At 38.9% G+C, this 21,157-nt stretch overlaps 1 protein-coding gene and 1 pseudogene across 7 annotated transcripts in view; one reads left to right on the plus strand and one right to left on the minus strand.

Annotated features, from left to right (window-relative positions):
- Nucleotides 1–20,675, plus strand: part of CAB39L (calcium binding protein 39 like) — a 114,219-nt gene extending 93,544 nt beyond the window's left edge. For all 7 annotated transcript variants that reach the window (XM_045567124.1, XM_045567128.1, XM_045567122.1 and 4 more), the window contains 3 exons: nt 4,057–4,122; nt 10,856–10,999; nt 20,303–20,675. In XM_045567124.1, the coding sequence (XP_045423080.1) occupies nt 4,057–4,122; nt 10,856–10,999; nt 20,303–20,482 (390 nt within the window). In that variant the 3' untranslated portion in view covers nt 20,483–20,675. The remainder of the gene's footprint in view (nt 1–4,056; nt 4,123–10,855; nt 11,000–20,302) is intronic.
- LOC123649366 lies at nt 11,263–14,905 on the minus strand (annotated as a pseudogene).
- Nucleotides 20,676–21,157: the final 482 nt, after the last annotated feature.

The following is a 21,157-nucleotide window of genomic DNA, read 5'->3' on the forward strand; positions in this document are numbered from 1 at the left end:
TTAGACTTTATCTCTTTCTCCCTCCCTCTCCTTCTCTTAGATCTATGAGCAATTGCCCCTATTTTTATTGTCCACAAGAGAAATCAACCATACTGATTTGTCTATGTACCTGGAAACCAGGTCATTAGGAAACTTTATGGAAAACTGAGAATGACAGGAGGGCAGGGCCTCACCAGTTTCCCATGTCTTCCTGTTGTGCTGTGAAGCTCCAAGAAATGACTACCACCTGCTTGCTTTGATCTTGAGTTAAGAGGACCCATGTTGCCCTTCAGAGGTAACACCAAAAATATTTCTGTCTTTCAACTCCCTTCCCAAACAGTGAATCCAGCTCATCCTTTTGAGATTTGGCTGAACTGTCACTCTTCTAGGAAGCTTTCCCTAATCCCGTCCTTCCCCAAACACACACAATGTCTCTCTCCCTTCCTCCCTCCCTCCCTCCTTCTTCTCCTCCCCACTCACTTTTCACAGTGTATTATTATGGTGTATCTGTGTCTTTCTGACTGGCCCTTGAGCTCCCTGCGGGGCAGGAATCTTATCTGTAGAACACAGGGTTCATAGTACAGTGCAGACTTCAGAGTCTGCCTGCTTGCTTGGCTTCAAGACCTGGCCCTGCTTCCTCCCCATTTGTGTGAGCCTGGGCAAGTTCCTGCACCTACTGTAAGATGAAGGTAGTAATAATACCTGCCTCGTAGGGTTGTTGAGAGTAATTTCAGAAGACTGAAAAGTTTTTAGCACAGTAAACACCTAGTTTTATTATTATTACTTGTATTTGTAATACCTAACTCAGTGTCATACATTTATTGGTGTTCTATGAATGTTTAATGAATAGATCTATCCAAGAGCAGTTATACTTTTGCTGAATATATAAGCAATAGAAACAGTATAATTAAAGTAAAACATAGCACAAACTGAGAAGCAAAACTTTATAAGATTTGTTCTAGTGTTGGTTCAGATGCTCTATTTTAGTGCTGTCTGGTAGAAATATAATGCAAGCCACAAATGAGAGCCACTGTTTAACTTAAAATTTTCTAGTAAGCTATACAAAAAAACTAAAAAGAAACAGATGAAATTAATTTTAATAGTATGCATCTATTTAACCAAGAATTTAAAAATGTTATTTCAATGTACAATCAATGTAAAAAATGATTGAGCTATTTTACAGTCTTTTTTCATGCTGAGTCTTCGAAATCTGGAGTGTCGTTTACACTTACAGCACATCTCAGTTTGGACGAGCCGCATTCCAAGTGCTCAGCAGCCACGTGTGCCCCTATATGGGACAGCATAGGTCTAGGTTAGTACCCTTAGGAGTAACACTGTCTCATCCTTATCCTCACCATCACCCCAGTGGTGATAGCAGCAACAGCCGAAGTTATTTTTTGCTGAGATTTTTGGCATTTGACCTATGCTAGTTAATGTTGCTACTTTGTATCCCTATCCCCAAGCCTAGTGCCTGACACATAACCGCAGCAATGTAGTTTGCTATGTTAAAGGAGCACTTAATTATTTAGAATATTGATGCCCAAACCAGGAAGTTCTAAATGTTTATATATATGGTATGATAGTAGATTTTTTACGTCATCCATTAAAAGCAAAAGATAATTTCATGTGTATATATTTTTATAGTAGTAATAAGTAAATTAAGGTGAATATCTGCTTTATTGATTGAAATCTTTGGTATTGAATTAAATTGTATGTACTTACAAAAAGAAATGTATTTTTGATAATGACTTTATGCCTTCCCAAAAGTATGCAGTATAGGTAGAAAGTTGGGCACATAATAGGCATATGGCCAGTGAGAGCCAACAAATACTAGGAACAATCCCTAAGAAGTCTCTGAACCATTTATACCCTTGACAAAACTTGCCATATACTCCTAGATGCTGGGAAGATGTGGAATATCAGTAGTGTACTTCACATATCCAAATCATGAAAACTTAACTATAACTCTTTCATTCATAAATAAAATAAATTTTATTTTTGGTGGTTGTCCTTCAATTTAAAATTAGCAATATAATCATAAAATCAAAAGTGATTTTTATATCCTAAAGTTATCCAGAAAATATCCATGGAATCAACTGGAGTACTTTGATGTAAGTGTAAAATGTGAAGGGAGAATAATTTTTTATTGAGACATAATATTTATACATTTTTATGGGGGACATGTGATTATTTTTATACATGCATATAGTATATAATGATCAAATCAGGGTAATTAGGATATCCATCACCTCAAACATTTATTTATTTGTTCTGGGAACATTCCAGATCTTCTCTTCTAGCTATTTTGAAATGTACAATAAATTATTGTTAATTATACCCATCCTTGTATCTCTGTATCCTTTAACCAACCTCTTTATCCTCCCTTCTCACTACCCTTCCCAGCCTCTGGTAATCATCATTCTACTGCAGGGAGAATAATCAAGAATTTTTATTACCAGAGGCATCTAAAAGTTTCAAGGCTAAAAGAAAGTGGTATAATTTTGAATTTAGGAAATGAGCTATTATTACACAGTTTGGTTGTTCAGTAACTATATATGCTAGATAGAATGTTAAGGAAAGATTCATTAGATGTTATAATTATAATAAATGAAAAGAAAAGAAGGATAAGAGAACATATAGCAAACTCTGTAGCATCAACTACAAATCTTTTTTGTAGAATAAATGAGGTAAATGTGTTAGGCAATAATGCTTTCATTCAGGGATAATACACAACAATTTAAGAGCTAATAAACTCATCCTCTTTGATTCATTAAATACCTAATGATATTCTTGTGTAACTTAGTGGTTTCACAGACTCTGAGCCTACTGCATTGGCCTGAATGCTAGCTCGGAGAATTCATGTCCTCTCAAACATTTCATACTTCTTTAGTTTCGTATTTCTTTAGCAGTAGACGATGAACCTGGAGCATATGATGTATGACTCTAAAATGATGAAACTGGCAGCTTAGGGAGTCATACCTTGTACATGCATTTGCATTTCATAGTTATAATTAAAATAGATCACAAGGTCTGTCTGATAAATTTAATGATCCACAACATTCTCCTTGTGTTTCAGGACAGAATAATTAAGTCATTCATATAAAAGAGTGTAATTATTGTGACTTTAATGTGAGCTACATATTTTTATTTTTACTTTTCACTTTCTTAATTCTCTATTGGTAATTATCGTCAGCACACACAGCTTGGTCTTATCATACACTTGCACACACACCCCTCATACTCGGCTGCCTGAGGGCTGGGACTGTTTTCCACCCTCCTCACTTCTGGAATGCTCTTGCCTTCTGTCCTGGCTGTATTCGCTCCTCTCTCTTTCGTGGTCTCAGAGCATTGCCCACTCGTGGCGGGAGGTGGATGCTGAGCTTCCCTAGCTATTGGCACTCTGTGTTGAACCAAAGGGCCTAGGCCGTGACCAATGGCCACATTAGGAAACAAGAAGACCCTGTGCACCAGTGTCCCCAGCTTCTGGTGAGAGTGGAAGTGCTCACCAGAGGCCAGTGGGGATTAGCCTGGCTATAACACGGCAAAGGTTGCCTCATTCCTCACCTGTTCACACGATGAATTTGACAGTCTGATTCTTTATAGGTTGCCAAGTGAAGCCCTAAGTGTGTTTAATCATTTCCCAAATTGTTCATGGGCCCATAGCTACCAGCAATGCTACATAAACAAAATTCTTTAAAATGGCATAAAATGAGTTACTTTGCAACTTATAACAGATGTTTTATTCAAAATGATTTATAGGGAGGACTCAAAATTACTCCATTTTTCTACCCAATTTCTAATTTGCAGAACTAAAATAAAGTAAGGAAAGATGTCTCTTGTATCTCTTGACCTCCCTGTCCCCAGTATGTTCACGTGTAAGGAGTGTGGTGAAATGGTGACACCTCCCTGTGGACAGTGGTGATCAGCCTGTGGTTGAGTGCAGAGACACAAGCATGGCGGCGAGGCTGCGCGGGGCCAGAGGCTGGGAATTTACTCCTGAAGAGGACAGCGAGCGAGCCCAGCACACAGAATGCACTGCTGCTTTCACTCGCTAATACTTTTTTTTCTTTTCATTAGATCTTTGAAGACTATGAGAAATTGCTTCAGTCTGAGAATTATGTGACTAAGAGACAATCTTTAAAGGTAATATCAAATTTCTTTAAATTAGACTCCCCATAAGTTGGTATCTTGTTAGCAAATGATTGGTCTATTAGTGGATGAGTAAATACAGAAAAATTAAAATATCCTTTTTTTTTTTTTTGGTAACTTGAGAATTTTTATGCTATGACTGTACTTTATAGCAAAATAACATAAGTGTCCTGCCTCAATTTTGGGAGTAACAATATGAATAATAAGTACATGATAGAGTAGAATTTAGAATATTTTTGCTGAGAAAGAAAACCAAATCTAAGCTAACTTAAATCGAATCACAATTCTCTCCTAGGGGATATTTTATGGAAGTTAAAAGAACTTAAGAGTAAAACAAGGATGAGAATTACTGTTTATAAGAAGGAATCAGTGAGGCTCCTATAATTATTTTTCAGTCTATCTTGAAACAGAATAGGCAGAAAGAAATGATCTTATGTTTCTTACATATCTCTCTGTAAACTAGACTGGAGGCATGTTTTGCAGAGAAGAGGAGAGGAAAAGGGCAGGACAAAATATGACACATGAAATGCAAAAATTAAAGTTTCCCTCTAAGTCATAAGCACAGTAATTCATAAATTCTTAATATCTTTGAGTATAAAAACAACTTTTTACTATAAAATGGTGTCCATATAGTTGAAATGTTATGGGGCTTCTCTTTTGTGGGAAGCCTTTATCTCCCAAATATGTAACATATTTTCCTAAAGAATTTTTTTTTACCATATTTCATTGCCAGGTCCCATTCCCTGAGCATTCTGGTCAGTCCGTGTTTCACTGTAGGTTGTTTTAAAGACTTCTACCACCTAACATGACATGTTCAAATTATATTTACAGTAAAGATTCTGAATATGAAACATGGTCACTCCCTAAGAATTAAAAGAATAATGTTTTAAAAAATCAACTCTAATAAATGGACATGTGAGAAGACTACATGATTGAATATACAAAATTTTGCTTTTCTAAGAAACTGCCAGGATTATACTGAAACAGAATCTGGAAAGAGGTTAAAAGATGATGTAACTAGCTGGAAAACAAAATAAAGTCAACTCTTAATTACCCATAAACAGCTTAGTTGGATGAATTCTTGGGGAAGGAGGTATGAGGGAGGTAATAAGTAGAACATTCCATTTAATCAACAAATACATGTTCATTTTCCAGACTTATGGTGACAGCCAAGAACAGCTAGAGCTCACATTCTGTTGAGGGAGAATAGGCAATAGACAAATAGGCAAATAAATACATAATTTTCATATGGTTTTAAGTACTAAAAAGAAAAGTTAAACAGGGTGAGGGAGCAGAAAGCGATGACTGGGAGGATGGGTATGTGCATGCATATAAAACCAAATGACATTTTTAAGAATTCTGTAAGTTGATCTTTGAGCAAAGATCTAAATTTGTGAAAAATTAAAATGACTCTGGATAAGGGTATGTAAGTATGTGTGTGCGTATAAAACCAGATGACATTTGCTGTTTGAGATTATGTCTCCTATGAAAAATGCCTGTGGAAGTAACAGCAAACCCAGCAGAGTAGGCCACTTGCATCTGTGAGTGGCCTGCCCTCCCTCAGGGTCAGGGTGCCTGGAAGAGGCCATTTGTCCAAGGGGAGGTGGGCGAGCTCCTGAGGGCATGTGGGCTAGAGCTGCATCTCTGCCCTTCAGATCCTGCTCAGATATTCAAAAGAATGTTTTTGGCAGCTAATAAGATTGACTGTTTCTAGTTAAGCAATCTGTACAATATGCCAGCTTGCTAAATATCACAGTTGTATTGTCTTTGCGTGTCAGGATGATGGCATTCATAGAAGAATGCATTTTGCTTCTAAATATTGGATACAATTTCAAGCTAAGGCAATAAATTCAATCTATTTTGTACCACATTTTTTGTCAATTTACAGTGCTCATGAGCTTGCATTAGCCATGACCTGCCTTCCCCTGTGTTTGCACAGTCACTGGAGAGGTCACATTAATGGAGAGGTCAGTTTTCAGTCCGTCATTCAACACTCTTTATCGAGTTTCCACTTTGCGTAGAAACCCATACAAGGAGATCCATTTAGGAAAAAGCCCATGGTGTGCTGCTCTGGTGCTGGAGCTTGTAGTGAGGAGACCAAGTTGTGTGCAGAACTGACCTCCCGGCAAAGGCAGTGAGGACCTCAGTGCTTTGTCCCTCCACGTGCAGAAAGCTTGCTAAGAGCAGGTGAAGATAGGGACGTATCCTATTGCCATAGCCATGTGCCTAAAGAGTAGAATACTTTATTTGTGAGGGGCTCCACCAGGACAGCCAAAATGAGGGGAACTTGCCCATGTTGCAAGAAACAGTGGCCCTAGAAGGAAGGTGACAATGCTCTGAAGGGTTCGCATGTAGGAAATTGCTCATAAATTTTCCAAATCCTTCTTCTTTTCAGGGGGAGTCTTTCAGATACTGGACCAAAGTAGAGAGGGTCATATGAACTTAGGTGACTAAACCAAATTAGGAGGAAGAAAGCTGAAGGGCTTTGGGTGGTGACAAGAACTTGTGACACAATTTTTTTTTGTAATCAGCTGTCTCTAGGACCTTAGGCAAAGTCTCAAAGCTGACAGTGTGTTTTTTACCCAAGCATCTCCCTTCCAAGCCTCTTCCTGCTTTCTCTCTCTTGCTAACTTATAATCCCCCTCCTACCCACACACCCATCGCCCCCGTTCTCCTCTCAGGGTGTCTTCAGCCTCACCTTGTCCTGTTCCCCCACTAACAGTTGTGAAGTAGTTGTAGCAGAGCCTCATCATTAGAACTATTGACACTTGTTAACTAAATCAAACTAAGTTCTATAAATATTCCTGGTCATTATCTCCAGAATTTACTCTCTGAAAGGGATTGATCGATTCTAAACAAATAATTGGAACTAGGGTATGAGTAGAACTTATTCCTACCAGGATGCATTTGCATTTAAAAGTAGAAGCCTGTCAATCCAGTGAATGTGTGATGGGTACAAGATCTAATACAAATTTGAGAAGGAGCAAAGGGGAGTGAGGACTCCTTCCTCGCTACTGTTCAGCCTCCCTTCCCCTCGCACGTGGTTCTCCAGCTGTAGAGCTCGGTGCTTTGCCCAGTGACGTGGACAAAGAGCAGGCCACGTTTGTATCTGGTACGGAAACTCTCCTTTCAACTCTCCCCTTTCAGACCCTCTGTGCTCCCACCTACTTACAAATGCCTCAGCCTACTCCGGGGCATCTTTCCTGTGCTTCATTAATCCGCCCAGACGTACTATACTGGCTGCCTAAAATCCTTTACAGTTAGGTGTCTCACAAATATTTTATTTACGACATGGTACAACCGAGCACTGGTTGGACAGTGAAGAAAAAAAAAAAACACCTGACAAAAGACAGATCAATAAGTATATCTAAGAATGCAGAAAGTGTCAAAATGGTTCCTGAGGGAAGAGTTGGCTATTTTAAATGTTAGATCATAGGCAGAGATGTTGCTAAAATGGTCTTGTGTTATTCTGTTCAAGCGAACAAAACAGTGGATGACTGTGAAACAGGTTCATATTTAAACATTGAGCTCATTAAATTTTGTTTGCTTTTTTTTTTTTTTTTTGATAGAAAATTGTTGTTCTGGAGAGCTCTGCTGACCCAATTTTGCTTTTTCTTTTTGGGAATTAGATCTGCGGTAGCAGTGTATTCTATTTTGACACAACCACGTTTATATATATGGATTCTGTAATTTTTTTCATAGATGTTTCATAATTTTAGGAAACGAGAGGTTAGAGTATTGTTATAGTAAGCAACTTTGTAAGTAATAAACTGTCTTAAGTACTAGCATATTTTCTGATTCCAAAGTAGTTGCTACCTGCTGCCATTTATTAATCGTATTCTAAATTTTTCTGAACCATCTTGTAGTGCTTAATTCCTGGTGTCAATAAAAAATAATTAACAGAAAAATTCCTTTCCCTCATGTGACAGAGCTTAGGAATGTATTTATTATCTTTTTCAGAGGACTGGCATTTAATTACCAGCAAGAAAGATTATAATTCAAAAATAGCTTGGTGGAATTTTGGGGGTTTTCTTTGGCGCTGGCCAATTTCATTAAAACACTAAGTTTTTAAAAAATTTATTTCCTTTTCAAGTCATAGTCCTCTTAAAAAGAATAAAAAAATGTATTTCTACTTGATGCATTGTTTTACTATGTACTATGGTGCATATAAAATGAAAAATTTAATGAAGTAATGATTTTTTCCACTTACTTGGTACAGTATTGCATTATAGTGCTTTGTATTATTATGGAATACAGCATTTAGTCATTGTCAATATTAATTAAAACAGACTAACATTTAATGGTTAAAAGATTCAGTGTTGTTGGGTAATTTAACACAATTAGTTGTTTCAGAAAAGTTGTGATATTGTATTAGCAGAGGATAGATTAGGTAGAATTTATGTTTAGGTATCACCAGATAATAAAGATTGAAGTGACTTATCTGAACTTAACTTACAAATGTAACTTCAACAAATGTTTATTGAGAGAGTGTGTGTGTGTAAATTTTAAGGGTAAATTTTTTTAAATGAAATTTCCCTTTTGCTGAAACCTTTTAATATGCGTATATAATATACATATATACATATGGTATTTGACTCTTTCTCTCTCTCTCTCTATATATATATATCTTTAGACGTTAAGGAAGCCTCTTGTCAGCTTTACAACTGAAAAGTGGTTTTTTAAAGGTCTGAAAGCCATCCCTTTGAAATACATTTAGGAAGATAACACTCCTATTTCCTGTCACCAGGAGAATTTAACCTAGATGCCTTTCTCCAAGCTATAACCATTTGCTTGTCAGAGATAAGAGAAGTTTTATTATACTAGGGAGATAAAGGCAATTAGCTAAGAGAAATAGCTACCTCAATGGCCAGGTGAATTGAGGGTGAACAACGAAAGGCACAGAAATGGTGCTGTCACGTCCTCTCACCAGGGACAGGTCACACTTCATCTTGAGGACATATGTATGTAATAGATTATAGCTGCTTGGCTGTTAATAAATAAGGTAGAATTTTATCTGTCTTTGTAACCTCTTTTTCATAGATCATCTGCCATATTGTGCTCTGGACATGCTCATCCAGTGATAAAACTGCTTGCTTTCTGTTCTGCGTCGTGTGGAGAGCACTCTGTGTTGGTAGGACTTTTATTTCCCCAACAACATCCGTGCACCTCGCACGGTTAGGCTGGAAGGGGATTTGAAACGTGCCCTTACGGAGCTTACACTCTAAATGGGCTCACGAATAACTCTGTACTGCAAAGCAAAGCAAATTCAACCGGAGAAAAGAGGAAAAACTTTCCTAAACACAACCTCTGAGCTAGTCCTGAAAGGATGGGTAAGGTTTGGACAGGCGCAGATGAGGTGAAAGCGTTTCTCAAAGATTTGGAGCAAGGAGAGTGAAGGCGCAGAGGCGGAAGAATGAGGAAGAGCGAGGAGAGTGCAGAGGATGGGAAGCACGGAATTGGCTCTGGATCACAGAGGGCTCTGGATGCCATCGTACATGGTTTACTTTTTCCTAAACCCATGGGAATCGAGGGATTTATTTGTTTGTTTATTCATTCACTTTATAAGTGGAACTAGTAACAAATACAGCAGATTCTCAGGAAGGTGACTTTGGCATAATGCACAGAATGGGTTGGGTTGGGTGGAGAATGGAGAGACCATTCTGCGTGCTGTCGCCGCAGTCCCACTGGAAGGTGGTGAGGTTCAGTGAGAATACTGGCTGTAAAAATGGAAGGAACCTTGAGTTGTGTACTTCTTATTTGTTGAATAGATAAAAGATGCATCTTAGTTGAGGTGGTTGTGGTAGACAGCAGCCCTCAGTTTGATGTGCTTTCTCCTCCCATCAGGATTTCTGTGACCAGGTAACAGCATTGCTGTCCTGAGGCCTACAGAAAAAGTCCAGTAAATAGGACAATTGAAAACTCAATGTATCTTCTGTTTAATGTATAAAATCCTGGTAGGGTACATTTCAGCCACCTAGTTGCTAAAGCTTTAAGAATTGCTGCCATTACAGTGAGAACAAAAGTGTCTGAGATAGAGCAACACAATACATTCAGCCTTGTTGCTCGAGGGTCTTTCTTCAACTGTTCTCACTTTGGGTATTTTTATTTTGTTTTAGAGTAATGTTGCCTTTTGGGAACTATTAGTTTGTCACCAGAATATGTTTCACTTTACTTTCTTATAAAAACTTGCTGCACTTACTAAACTTTATGGATTCAGGGTCAGTAATTTTTTTCTGGCTTTACATCAGGTTTTAAAATAAAAAGCAGAGGAAAGGGAAGAGTCACTTAACAGAAACCATCTTTACAGTAGTCGGCTAGAGCACAGTTATTCAGGTAAGGGAAGTATAATTGTAGAGTTAGCTTTGTTATTCCTGTCCTACCTGAACCTATGGAACAGCACATCAGTGGGAAGCAAGATAGTGAAAGTAAACATTGAAAATAATGAATTTATTTCTGGCTAGCTTTAGGTAAACTGCAGCAATGACTGGCTAAAAAGATACATTAAGCACTGACGTTAGCAAAACTGTGAAAACTGTGTGAAAAGCTTAAAATAACTTCTTAACTACTGGATTTATGCCTGTGCTTTAGGATGCACTTAAGGACTTTCTAATTTTTCCATGACACCATTCTTACTCACTTTTATATTTCGTTTTTCAGTGAGAAGAAGTGAGATATGTTTTGAATAAGGTGACTGTGAGATTATAGCTTTGATTCTGTTTTCCTGCAGCTGCTAGGTGAACTGATCCTGGACCGCCACAACTTTGCCATCATGACTAAGTACATCAGCAAGCCAGAGAACCTGAAACTGATGATGAACCTCCTGCGGGACAAAAGTCCCAACATCCAGTTTGAAGCCTTTCATGTTTTTAAGGTAAAGTACAAGCTATGGAAATAACATTGTAGGCATTTTTTTCCAGTTTCAAATGGCGAGCTCCCTGCTTTTTACTCTTCTATGCTTATGAGAAAATGAAATTAGGCAGTCTTTCTGTTTTGCATGATTTAGATGAAATTTCAGAGTTATCTTTTTTTTTTTTTTAACTGTGTCCCAGGCTTCTTTAAGAACAAAGTGATGAGTGGTGTGGGATTAAAATCAAGAGCATCACTGAACTTCACCTTCCCCTCCAACCAGTTCACTCAAAATTCCCTGGCTCTACTTTTTATGTTCCCAATTCCTTCCTTAGTGAATGAAGAATTTAATTTCAAGAGCCCTAGTACAGACTCCAGGCTCTCCTTCCCTATAGCTCTCCTCTTCCCCTGCCTCCCACCCCCCGCTCTGCTCCTGGAAGGGCAGGCACCCCAGCTGGAATGCATGGGAGAGCCCAGAGTGGTGACAGGCAGAGGGAGAGGCTTTCCCCTCTGGAAGGAAACCAAGGAGTACAGCTGATGAAGTGAGGGCTCCCATAGCCTGGGGTGGGTACCAAAATGGGGCCCTGGGGCCAGAGGAGAGGACACTGGTCCCCTGAGAAAAGAGACCCAGCAGCCTCAGAACCCTCTCATTGTGAATAGCCACTGCTTGATCATTTGCCTTCTGGCCCGGCTACAGAACCACACCCAGACCACGTCTGTCTCAAGCCCAAGCTGCTGGGCAGTGTGGCTGACCTGCTGCAGAAACAAGGTTCTCAGTACTCGGTCTCTTTCTCTTTCGGGCTGCAGGAGGGTCTCTGCTTTGCATTTCTCCTGAAGATTTTCGTTGTTGTCAGCTTCCTCCACCCACTTCTGCAGCAGGGGCTGCAGCTTACAGGTGTTCTTGAAACTGAGTTGCAGAGTCTCAAAATGACAGGTTGTCATTTGGCCAAACACCCTCCCAAAGAGAACCCCCATGGTGAGCCCCACATCAGCCTGGGTGTATCTCAGGGTGATCCTCTTCTGCTTCAGGAGCTTGGCAAATTGCTAGAGTTCTTTCTGCAGAGCTTTGATGTCGCCAGACTCCCCAGGGTTTTGCTGTAGCTTCTCCAGCTTCATGGCGCCAGGCGGGCAGTGCAGGGCTTGGGGGAGGCCCCCTTGGAGTTGCCCTCCACCCTGGCTCCTGCCTCACCCCCAGGCTGAGAGGTCTTCAGGCCACCTTGGGGCACCAGCCCCACTCCACCCTAAGGTCCACGGCATACCATCCCCCCACAGAAATCATACTGCAGGGGGAACTGGGACATCCCCCATAACTCAGAGGCTGGCTCAAGCCCTGGCCTGATTCCTGGCCCTCTGGGAAGGCCGTGGAAGCTTAGTGAGGTCTGAAAGTCAACCTAGCCTGCTTCCAGCCCTCCTGGCCCCTTGCCCCCACCTCCTGGCAGGAGCAAGAAGGTGAAATCCAAAGCCAGAGGGGAAGGAAAGTGCCCCAAATCAGGGGCCTGGTGAAAATACCCATTTGTTTCTGAAAGGTTTGCTAACTAATCCACACCTCTAAATATTTTCACTTTTTTTACTGAGAAAATGTGTGATACTATTTCTCAGAAGTTACTAAAACAATCAGTGATTGAGCTAGACCCCCCAAACCCTGAGTTACAACCTCTAAATGCTTTGCTTTCCACAAGCACCATCTCTTGGGACCTTAAACAGGGCCTTGAAGAAACACCTGGTACCACTCACTTTATTAATGTTTTAGAAATATTATTTTTTACAGTGCATTTTGTTATGATAGAAAAGTAGCCCCTCTCACATGTTTTTCTTTCTAACATTTTTTCTTTAAGAGTATTAAAATCACTTCCTAGAAACTTTACACAATAGATTAAAAAAAGGTAGAGACGTGGGAGAATTCTAATCTGTAATTCCATCCTCCCAGCCCACTTATTATAAACAGTTTAGCACATTTTATTTTCCTGTGCACATTTGAGAGTTTTTCTACAGCTATATTCACATTGTACAAACAATTGCTATCCCAGTTTTATCACTTGATGCTATACGATAGGTAAACATTTTCATTATTGCTGTATATAGTTTTTAGAGCTAGTAGTTTTATTGGCATCATATTAATCGTTTGTCATCATGTATATTTATTCTAATATACTGAAGTAGTCCTGTGTCATTGATATTTAGGTAATTTCCATTTTTCCTACTATAAGTAATGCTGCAAAGGGAATTTTATGCATCTGACTAGCTTTTTCCATATTTAGCATTTTTTTTCTTTTTTCTTTTGTTCTTCTTCTTTTTTTTTTTTGAGACAGGGTCTTGCTCTGCTGTCCAGGGTAGAGTGCAGTGGTATCATCAAATTCACTGCAACCTCCAACTCCTGGGCTCAAGCAATCTTCCTGCCTCAGCCTCCCAAGTAGCTGAGACTACAGGCATGTGCCACCATGCCTGGCTAATTTTCTATTTTTTGTAGAGATGGACTCTTGCTGTGTTGTTCAGCCTAGTTCCAAACTCCTGGCCTCAAGGGATCCTCCTGCCTTGGCCTCCCAAAGCACTAGGATTACAGGTGTGAACTACCATAGGCAGGAGGATTATTTTCTAATAATAAATATCTAGAGTAGATATAAGAGTTCAGAGAGTTTCAGGATTTTTTGGTCTTTATAATGTGTATTCAGTGATAGAATTTATAAGTCTATAAATGGGAGACATGATAGTTTATAAGGTAATTGCTACTTTGAGAGGTAGGAAAATTTTAGTTGATCTTTCAGCCACCAGATATTTATTATCTAAAAAGCCACTAGAACAATTAAAATCCTGAATTAATTTATAAGTTCCATTCAGTTTCATTTGAAATCCCAATAGGACGTTTCCTGGAACTTGACAAGCTGATTATAAAATATTTATGGTAGAGCAATGGGCTAGGGTTATCTATGGCAGTTCTGAAGTATGAGGTGGGGGAATCCACCCTACCACAAAGTAAGACTTGATGTGGATTTCTAGTCAATAAAGACAACATTGTATTGGCTTAGAGAAAGATAACTAGAACAATAAAACAGAGTCGAGGGCCAGAAATAAACCTATGTGAATATCAAACTTGATATTTGATAGTGGAAGAATTATAAATCAGTGAAGAAAGGGTTAACTATTTAATAAACAGTTCTTGGATAATAGGTTATCTGTATAGAAAAACCTTTCCTCCACTATACGCAGAAATAAATTCTAGGTGAAGATATGCACTTGAAAAGCAAAATATTTTAACTTTTAGAAGAGAAAATAAGAGGCTGTCTTTATGATGTTGAGGTGGTAAGAATTCCTTGAAAAAGAAATAAAAATAACAAGTCATAATAGAAAATACTAATAAGTATGACTATATTAAAATTTAAAACTTCTGTTCAAAAAAGACATTATAAGCAAAGTGAAAAGACAGGATAGAATTTGACACATGTAACTGACAAATCATTAAGAATAAGACAGGCCGGGCGTGGTGGCTCACGCCTGTAATCCTAGCACTCTGGGAGGCCAAGGAGGGTGGATTGTTTGAGCTCAGGAGTTCAAGACCAGCCTGAGCAAGAGCGAGACCCCGTCTCTGCTAAAAATAGAAAGAAATTATATGGACAACTAAAAACATATATAGAAAAAATTAGCGGGGCATGGTGGCGCATGCCTGTAGTCTCAGCTACTCAGGAGGCTGAGGCAGGAGGATTGTTTGAGCCCAGGAGTTTGAGGTTGCTGTGAGCTAGGCTGACGCTACGGCACTCACTCTAGCCCGGGCAACAGAGCAAGACTCTGTCTCAAAAAAAAAAAAAAAAAAAGAATAAGACAGATCAACAGAAAAACAGGCAAAAGATAGTAGTTGGTAATTTACAGATGAGGAAACCTGACTGGCCAATAAATAGGTGAAGATGCTCATCTTACTTGTAATCATGGAAAGGACCATTAAAGTATCAATGAGATATTACTTTATGTTCTTCATATTGGCAAAAATTGTTTAAGTCTGACAATATCAAATTTTTATAAGGCTGGAGAGCAGTGGGAACTCTCGTATACCGTGTAAATTGGTACAACCACTTTGGAGAACAGTTTAGCAAAATAAAGCATTGCAAGTGTGCATACCCTTCAACTCTGAGATCCATTTCTAGGCAGTTTCCTAGAGCCATTCTTGGACATGTGCATAAAGAATCACGTTTAGTAAATCCTCACTTAACATCATTCTTAGAAACTGACTTTAAGTGAAACAATGTGCAGTAAGTCCTTGAATAGTGCCATTTTGTTATAAGGTTGATAAAGGTAAAAATTGGTTTCATTATACATCATTTTGCCTAAAGTTGCAGTTTCCAAGAACCTACTGACAATAGGTGAGGACTTACTGTACAAAGATGCCTATTGCAACGTTGTTTAAATGGTGTAAAATAGAAAAAAACAAATGAGCATCAATGGGAGACTGGGAAAATAAATTGTGCTATATTCCTACAATAGCATATAATGATGGGTTAAAATAAACAGAGTTATATGGATCAGAAACATTTTATTGAGTGGAATCAGCAAATATTAAAAAGATATAATTTACTTAAAGTTTGAAAACATGTAAAACAATACTATGTGTGGATACATACATATGCAGTTATAGTCTAAGAACATGCGTGGGGAGGACAAACACCAAATTCAAGATAGCAGTCATCTCAGGAGAGGAGTAGGGAAGAGAATGAACAGTATCATGGAACAGTGTCCAACAGTTTTAAATTATATCAGTTAATGTTTTATTAAAACATCTGAAGGCAAGTAGGACAAAAAATGTTAGATTTTGACAGAGCTGATGGTGGGAACATGAAGTCTGAATGTTATTGTCCATACTCTTCCCTGTGTTGAAATTATTTCATAAAAAGTAAACAAATGGAATGAAACACAAATAGAATGCCGTAGGACTAGAAAATGCCTACACGCTAGGAAATGATAGACCTTCTCAAGACCCTTGGACTAGAGGAAGTACAGAAGGCTGTGTACCATGTCATTCAGCTCCTACAGAACTTCAATATATTATCCTAGATGAAGATAAGCTTCATATAATTTTGTTCAAAAAAACGCAGTATTATAGAAGGATTCAGTGGGTAGCCAAATAAAAATAACTTATTTCCATCCTCTGAGAAGATCAGGATTTGGATCACCTAATCACTGAACAGAGGAGGTACATTTAAAAATAGTTCACCACTTGTTTACTTGTATGTGTGTAAATTGGCCTACCCTGTACTCCAGCTATGTTTCTTCCACTGAGTTATGAACTAAGCTGTTTACTTGCCATAAATACTTTGTTATTTAGAAAAAAGAAACAGCTGAGTCCAAGAACTTTATCACATTTCTTTATTGATAGTTTTCCCCATAAAGTACCTTCTAGAAGGTCCAGAGAATATGGGAGACAGTGCTGAAAATGTCTGTACCATATTTTTAATGGCTAATTTTCATTAGCTTGCTGGTAAGTTCAACACATGCTTCCTACTATTGATGAGCCGTAAAGAACATTTGAACTGGCCGGGCGCAGTGGCTCATGCCTGTAATCCTAGCACTCTGGGAGGCCGAGGCAGGTGGATCATTTGAGCTCAGGAGTTCACGACCAGCCTGAGCAAGAGCGAGACCCCGTCTCTACTGAAAATAGAAAGAAATTAGCTGGACAACTAAAAATATATAGAAAAAATTAGCCGGGCATGGTGGCACATGCCTGTAGTCCCAGCTACTCAGGAGGCTGAGGCAGGAGGATTGCTTGAGCCCAGGAGTTTGAAGTTGCCGTGAGCTCGGCTGATGCCATGGTACTCTAGCCCGGGCAACAAAGTGAGACTCTGTCTCAAAAAAAAAAAAAGAACATTTGAACCAACTGGGATTGGGTCCTTCTTTCTTAAACGGAAAAAAAGTTAACTCTCTGACCAGTACTAACAATATTGTGTCAAAATAATCTAAATATTTTGTTACTCAGAATTGCATTCACTTGAATAAGAATATGGTTGCCTTATTTTACACTTCCATGGAATAGGACTTTGCTTGAAGTGACTTCCTGGTCACTGTAACAGGAGCGTGTAGGCTTACAGCACGCTTCACAGATAGGAAGGCCAACAAAGCAGAAGACTAATTTCTCAATACCTTATCTGGCTCAGATCCCTCTTGGCAAAATAGAATTTGAATGAAATGAATGTCTATCTATATAAGACATAGATTTCTTTATTTTTCATAAAGAGCATTCAGGTTTAAAATGGAGAGCACAATATTTTTAGTCTGCTAAACTAAAAATATTTGAGTTGTGGTGGTGATATTTGCCTTCCTCTCACCATGCCTGAGAACTCCATAAATCACATTTCTGAGACATGTTATGTAAACTAAGGGATGCAGGCAATAAGACTGCATTCTAAAAAAAGAAGTCATGGGTAGTTTCATTTGTTGAATTTGTTTTGGGGTGGTTTGAAAATTGCATTTTCTTTTTAAAAATGGGGACAGCAGAGAGGGAACTGAAAAAAACTCTATACTGGGCATAATATTCAAAAGATTTGGTTCCCGATACCTTAAATTAGAGGTGCTTTCCTTATGACCAGTGTGGTTCATCTCAAGCCTTGACGAGGGCCCAGCAGTGTCCTGGCTGCCCCACGGGAATCATGCACTAGTGGTTGCCTCTAGTCACCAACTACCTGTAGAGGCAGCAGAGTTCAGGAGCCATAAAACATAATAACAATAATATAAAATAAGAGAAAATTTAAAACTTGAAAACAAACATTTTTTTTAGGTTTATGGTACAGTGTATGGATTCAATGGATGGATTTGAACCAAATTCCAGTATATTTCATATCCATTTGAGATTGAAACATAAGCTTAGTTTGTCCATTATATTTAATCTTTTTTTAAGAAAGACTGTTATAAGATTGTTATATTAAAAAAAAAGAAAGCCTTTTATGAGTAATTTACATAGTTACCACAAAATGCCAGACAATTTTTAGCTAAAATTTCACAGCAACTCCGTTGTAAACAAATGGTAACCAGAGGAGCCACGTTTTGGCTCCAGTATGTGATTTCCTAACATACTAATAGGTATTATATGAACACCAGGCATTTTGTGTAACAATGTAAACAAGCCTGGGATACTTTTTTATTTTAATACAAATAACAATTTTAGGTTATTATAAAATTCACATAACATCAAATTCAGCATTTTAACCATTTTAAAGTGTACGATTCAGTGACATTTAGTATATTTACATGTTGTGCAACCATCACCAATATCAGTTCCAGAACATTTTCATCACCTCAAAAGGAAACCCTGTGCTCATTAAGCAAGCACTCCCCATTTTCCCTTGCACCCCTCCCCTGGCAACCACTAACCTGCTTTCTGTCTCTATGGATCTGCCTATTCTGGGTATTTCATATAAATGGAATCATATAATATGTGGCCTTCTGGGTCTGGTTTCTTTTATTAGTATAATATTTTCAAGGTGCATGCATGTTGTGGTATGATGCATCACTACTTCATTCCTTTAATGTCCAAATAATAATATTCCGTTGCACGGATATACCACAATTTGTTTATCCAGCCATCAGATGATGGACGTTTGGGTTGTTTCCACGTTTTGGCTATTGTAAGTAGTGCAGCTATGCATATTAGCTTATAAGTTTTTGTTTGAACAAATGTTTTACATTTCTAGGAATGGAATTGCTCAGTCATATGGTAATTCAGTGTTTAACTTATTGAGGAACAGCGAGTTTTCCACAGAGGCTGAGCCATTTTACATTCCCCCCAGCAATGTGCAAGGTTCTAATTTCTCCCCATCTTTGCAACACTTGTCATTATCAAGTGTTTTGTTTCTTTTTCTTCAGCCATCCTAGTGGGTGTGAAGTGGTATCTCATTGTGGTTTTGATTTGCATTTCCCTAATGACTAACGATTTTGAGGATTTTTTCATGTGCTTATTGGCCATTTGTATAACTTCTTTGGAGGAATGTCCGTTCAAGTCCTTTGCCCCTTTTTAAAATGAGTTTGCTTGGTGTTTTGATGTTGAGTTGTAATAGTTCTTTACATATCCTAGATACAAGACACTGATTCGGTATGTGATTTGTAAGTGTTTTCTCCCATTCTGTGTTTTCTTTTCACTTTCTTGATAGTGTCCTTTGATACACAAAAGTTTTAACTTTTGATGAACTTCAGTGTATCTGTTTTTTCTTTTGTTGCTTGTGTTTTTGGTGTCATATCTAAGAAACCATTGCCAAATCCAAGATCATGAAGATGTACACCATATTTTCCTCTGAAAGTTTTATTAGCCATTATGTTTAGGTCTTTGATTGAATTTGAGTTAATTTTTATTTGCCGTGTAAGATAAGGACTCAACTTCATTCTTTTGCATATGGATATCCAGTTGTCCCATATTGAATGTTTTTATCATGAAATGGTATTAGATTTTGTCAAATCCTTTTTCTGTATCAATTAAGAAGATTGTGTGGTTTTCCTGCATTCGATTAGTGTGGTAGACTCGTGTTAGGTTTCTAGGGCTGCCATAACAAAGTACCACAGACTGAGTGGCTTAAAACAACAGAAATTTATTCTCTTTCAGTTCTGGAAGCCAGAAGTCCAAAATCAAGGTATCAGTAGGGTTGGGTTTTTTTTTTTACTTTTTAAACTTTTTTTGTTATAAACTAAGGCACAAACAAACCCACATTAGCCTGCCTAGGCCTACACAGGGTCAGGGTCATCAATATCACTGTCTTCCGCCTCCACATCTTGTGCCACTGGAAGGTCTTCAGGGGCAAAAACACACATGGAGCTGTCATCTCCTGTGATAAGGATGCCTTCCTGATACCTCCTGAAGGACCCGCCTGGGGCTGTTTTACAGTTAACTTTTTTTATAGAAGTAGGAGTACACTATAATAACAATAAACAGTATAGTCTAGTAAATACATAAACCAGTAACACAGTGTTTATTGCCACCACCAAGTATTATGTGCTGCACATAATTGCATGCGCTAGACTTAGCCACGACTGGACGTACACACGACTGGCAGCACAGTGGGTCAGTTTACACCAGCGTCACCACAAACACGTGATGTGTTGCACTGCAGTGGCACAACGGCCACAACATTACTAGTCGATGGAAAATTTTCAGCTCCATTATAATCTTATGGGACCACCGTCTCATGTGTGGTCTGTCATTGACTGAAGTGTTATGTGGCACGTGGCCGTATTGATCCTCAATGAGCAGTAGAGCCAGGGGCTTTCTGTATATTAATACATGAGCCACGCACAAAACGTGAGCAGCGTCGTGGGGTCCCTGGTCTGTGCTCCTGTCCTAGGTATTTGTTTCTTTTTGTTTCAGGTGTTTGTGGCCAGTCCTCACAAGACACAGCCTATTGTGGAGATTCTGTTAAAAAATCAGCCCAAACTGATTGAGTTTCTGAGCAGCTTCCAAAAAGAAAGGACAGATGATGAGCAGTTCGCTGATGAGAAGAACTACTTGATTAAACAGATCAGAGACTTGAAGAAAACAGCCCCTTGAAGATCTCACCGTTTCCTGCCACGGTCATTTGTCTCATTTGTCCAGTTTGTACAATACGTGTCGTTTCAAAAAGTCGTCATTCTGGGGAAGGTTTTGGAGGGCCCTATTTTTTCTCAATCAGTTGTTCAGGATAGATGGAATATAAACATTCAAATGGAAAAAAATTAACCTAGAATAATATATTCGTTTAGTCTGTGATTATTTATGTGAAATCAGAGCCTTTGTATTAGATGTTGATAAAAGCAGTTATAATGTGCAGGTGCAAGCTCTTGGTCACCATGAGCCACCAAGGAAGAGCTCAGATGATGGGCACCACCGAGTCCTCGGGGGAGAACTGGGAAGGGGCCAGGGTACCGAAGTGCTGTGCCCATCTGTAGGTAAACAGATTGCTTAAGGCACTGAAAGATCCCAGAAGATAAGATTATTGTTTTCAGTATCCTTTTGTCCCTGCCTGCTATCTCTGGACTATTAGTGGGTCTGTACCTGCTGGGGAGACATTGCCCACCACCCAGCCCGGCCTCCTCTGCTCACCCATGCCCCACGCCTGTCCCAGCGCAGCTGTTCAGCCACACCGGGTTAGCATGGGAGCAACTGAGTCGGAACAGGATGGATCAACAAGGGTCACGGGACATAGAGCACCCATGGGTGTGTCCTGCTTACTGGACAGCTGCCAAC

Source organism: Lemur catta, chromosome 13, assembly GCF_020740605.2.
Source record: "Lemur catta isolate mLemCat1 chromosome 13, mLemCat1.pri, whole genome shotgun sequence".
Classification (NCBI taxonomy): Eukaryota; Metazoa; Chordata; class Mammalia; order Primates; family Lemuridae; genus Lemur; species Lemur catta.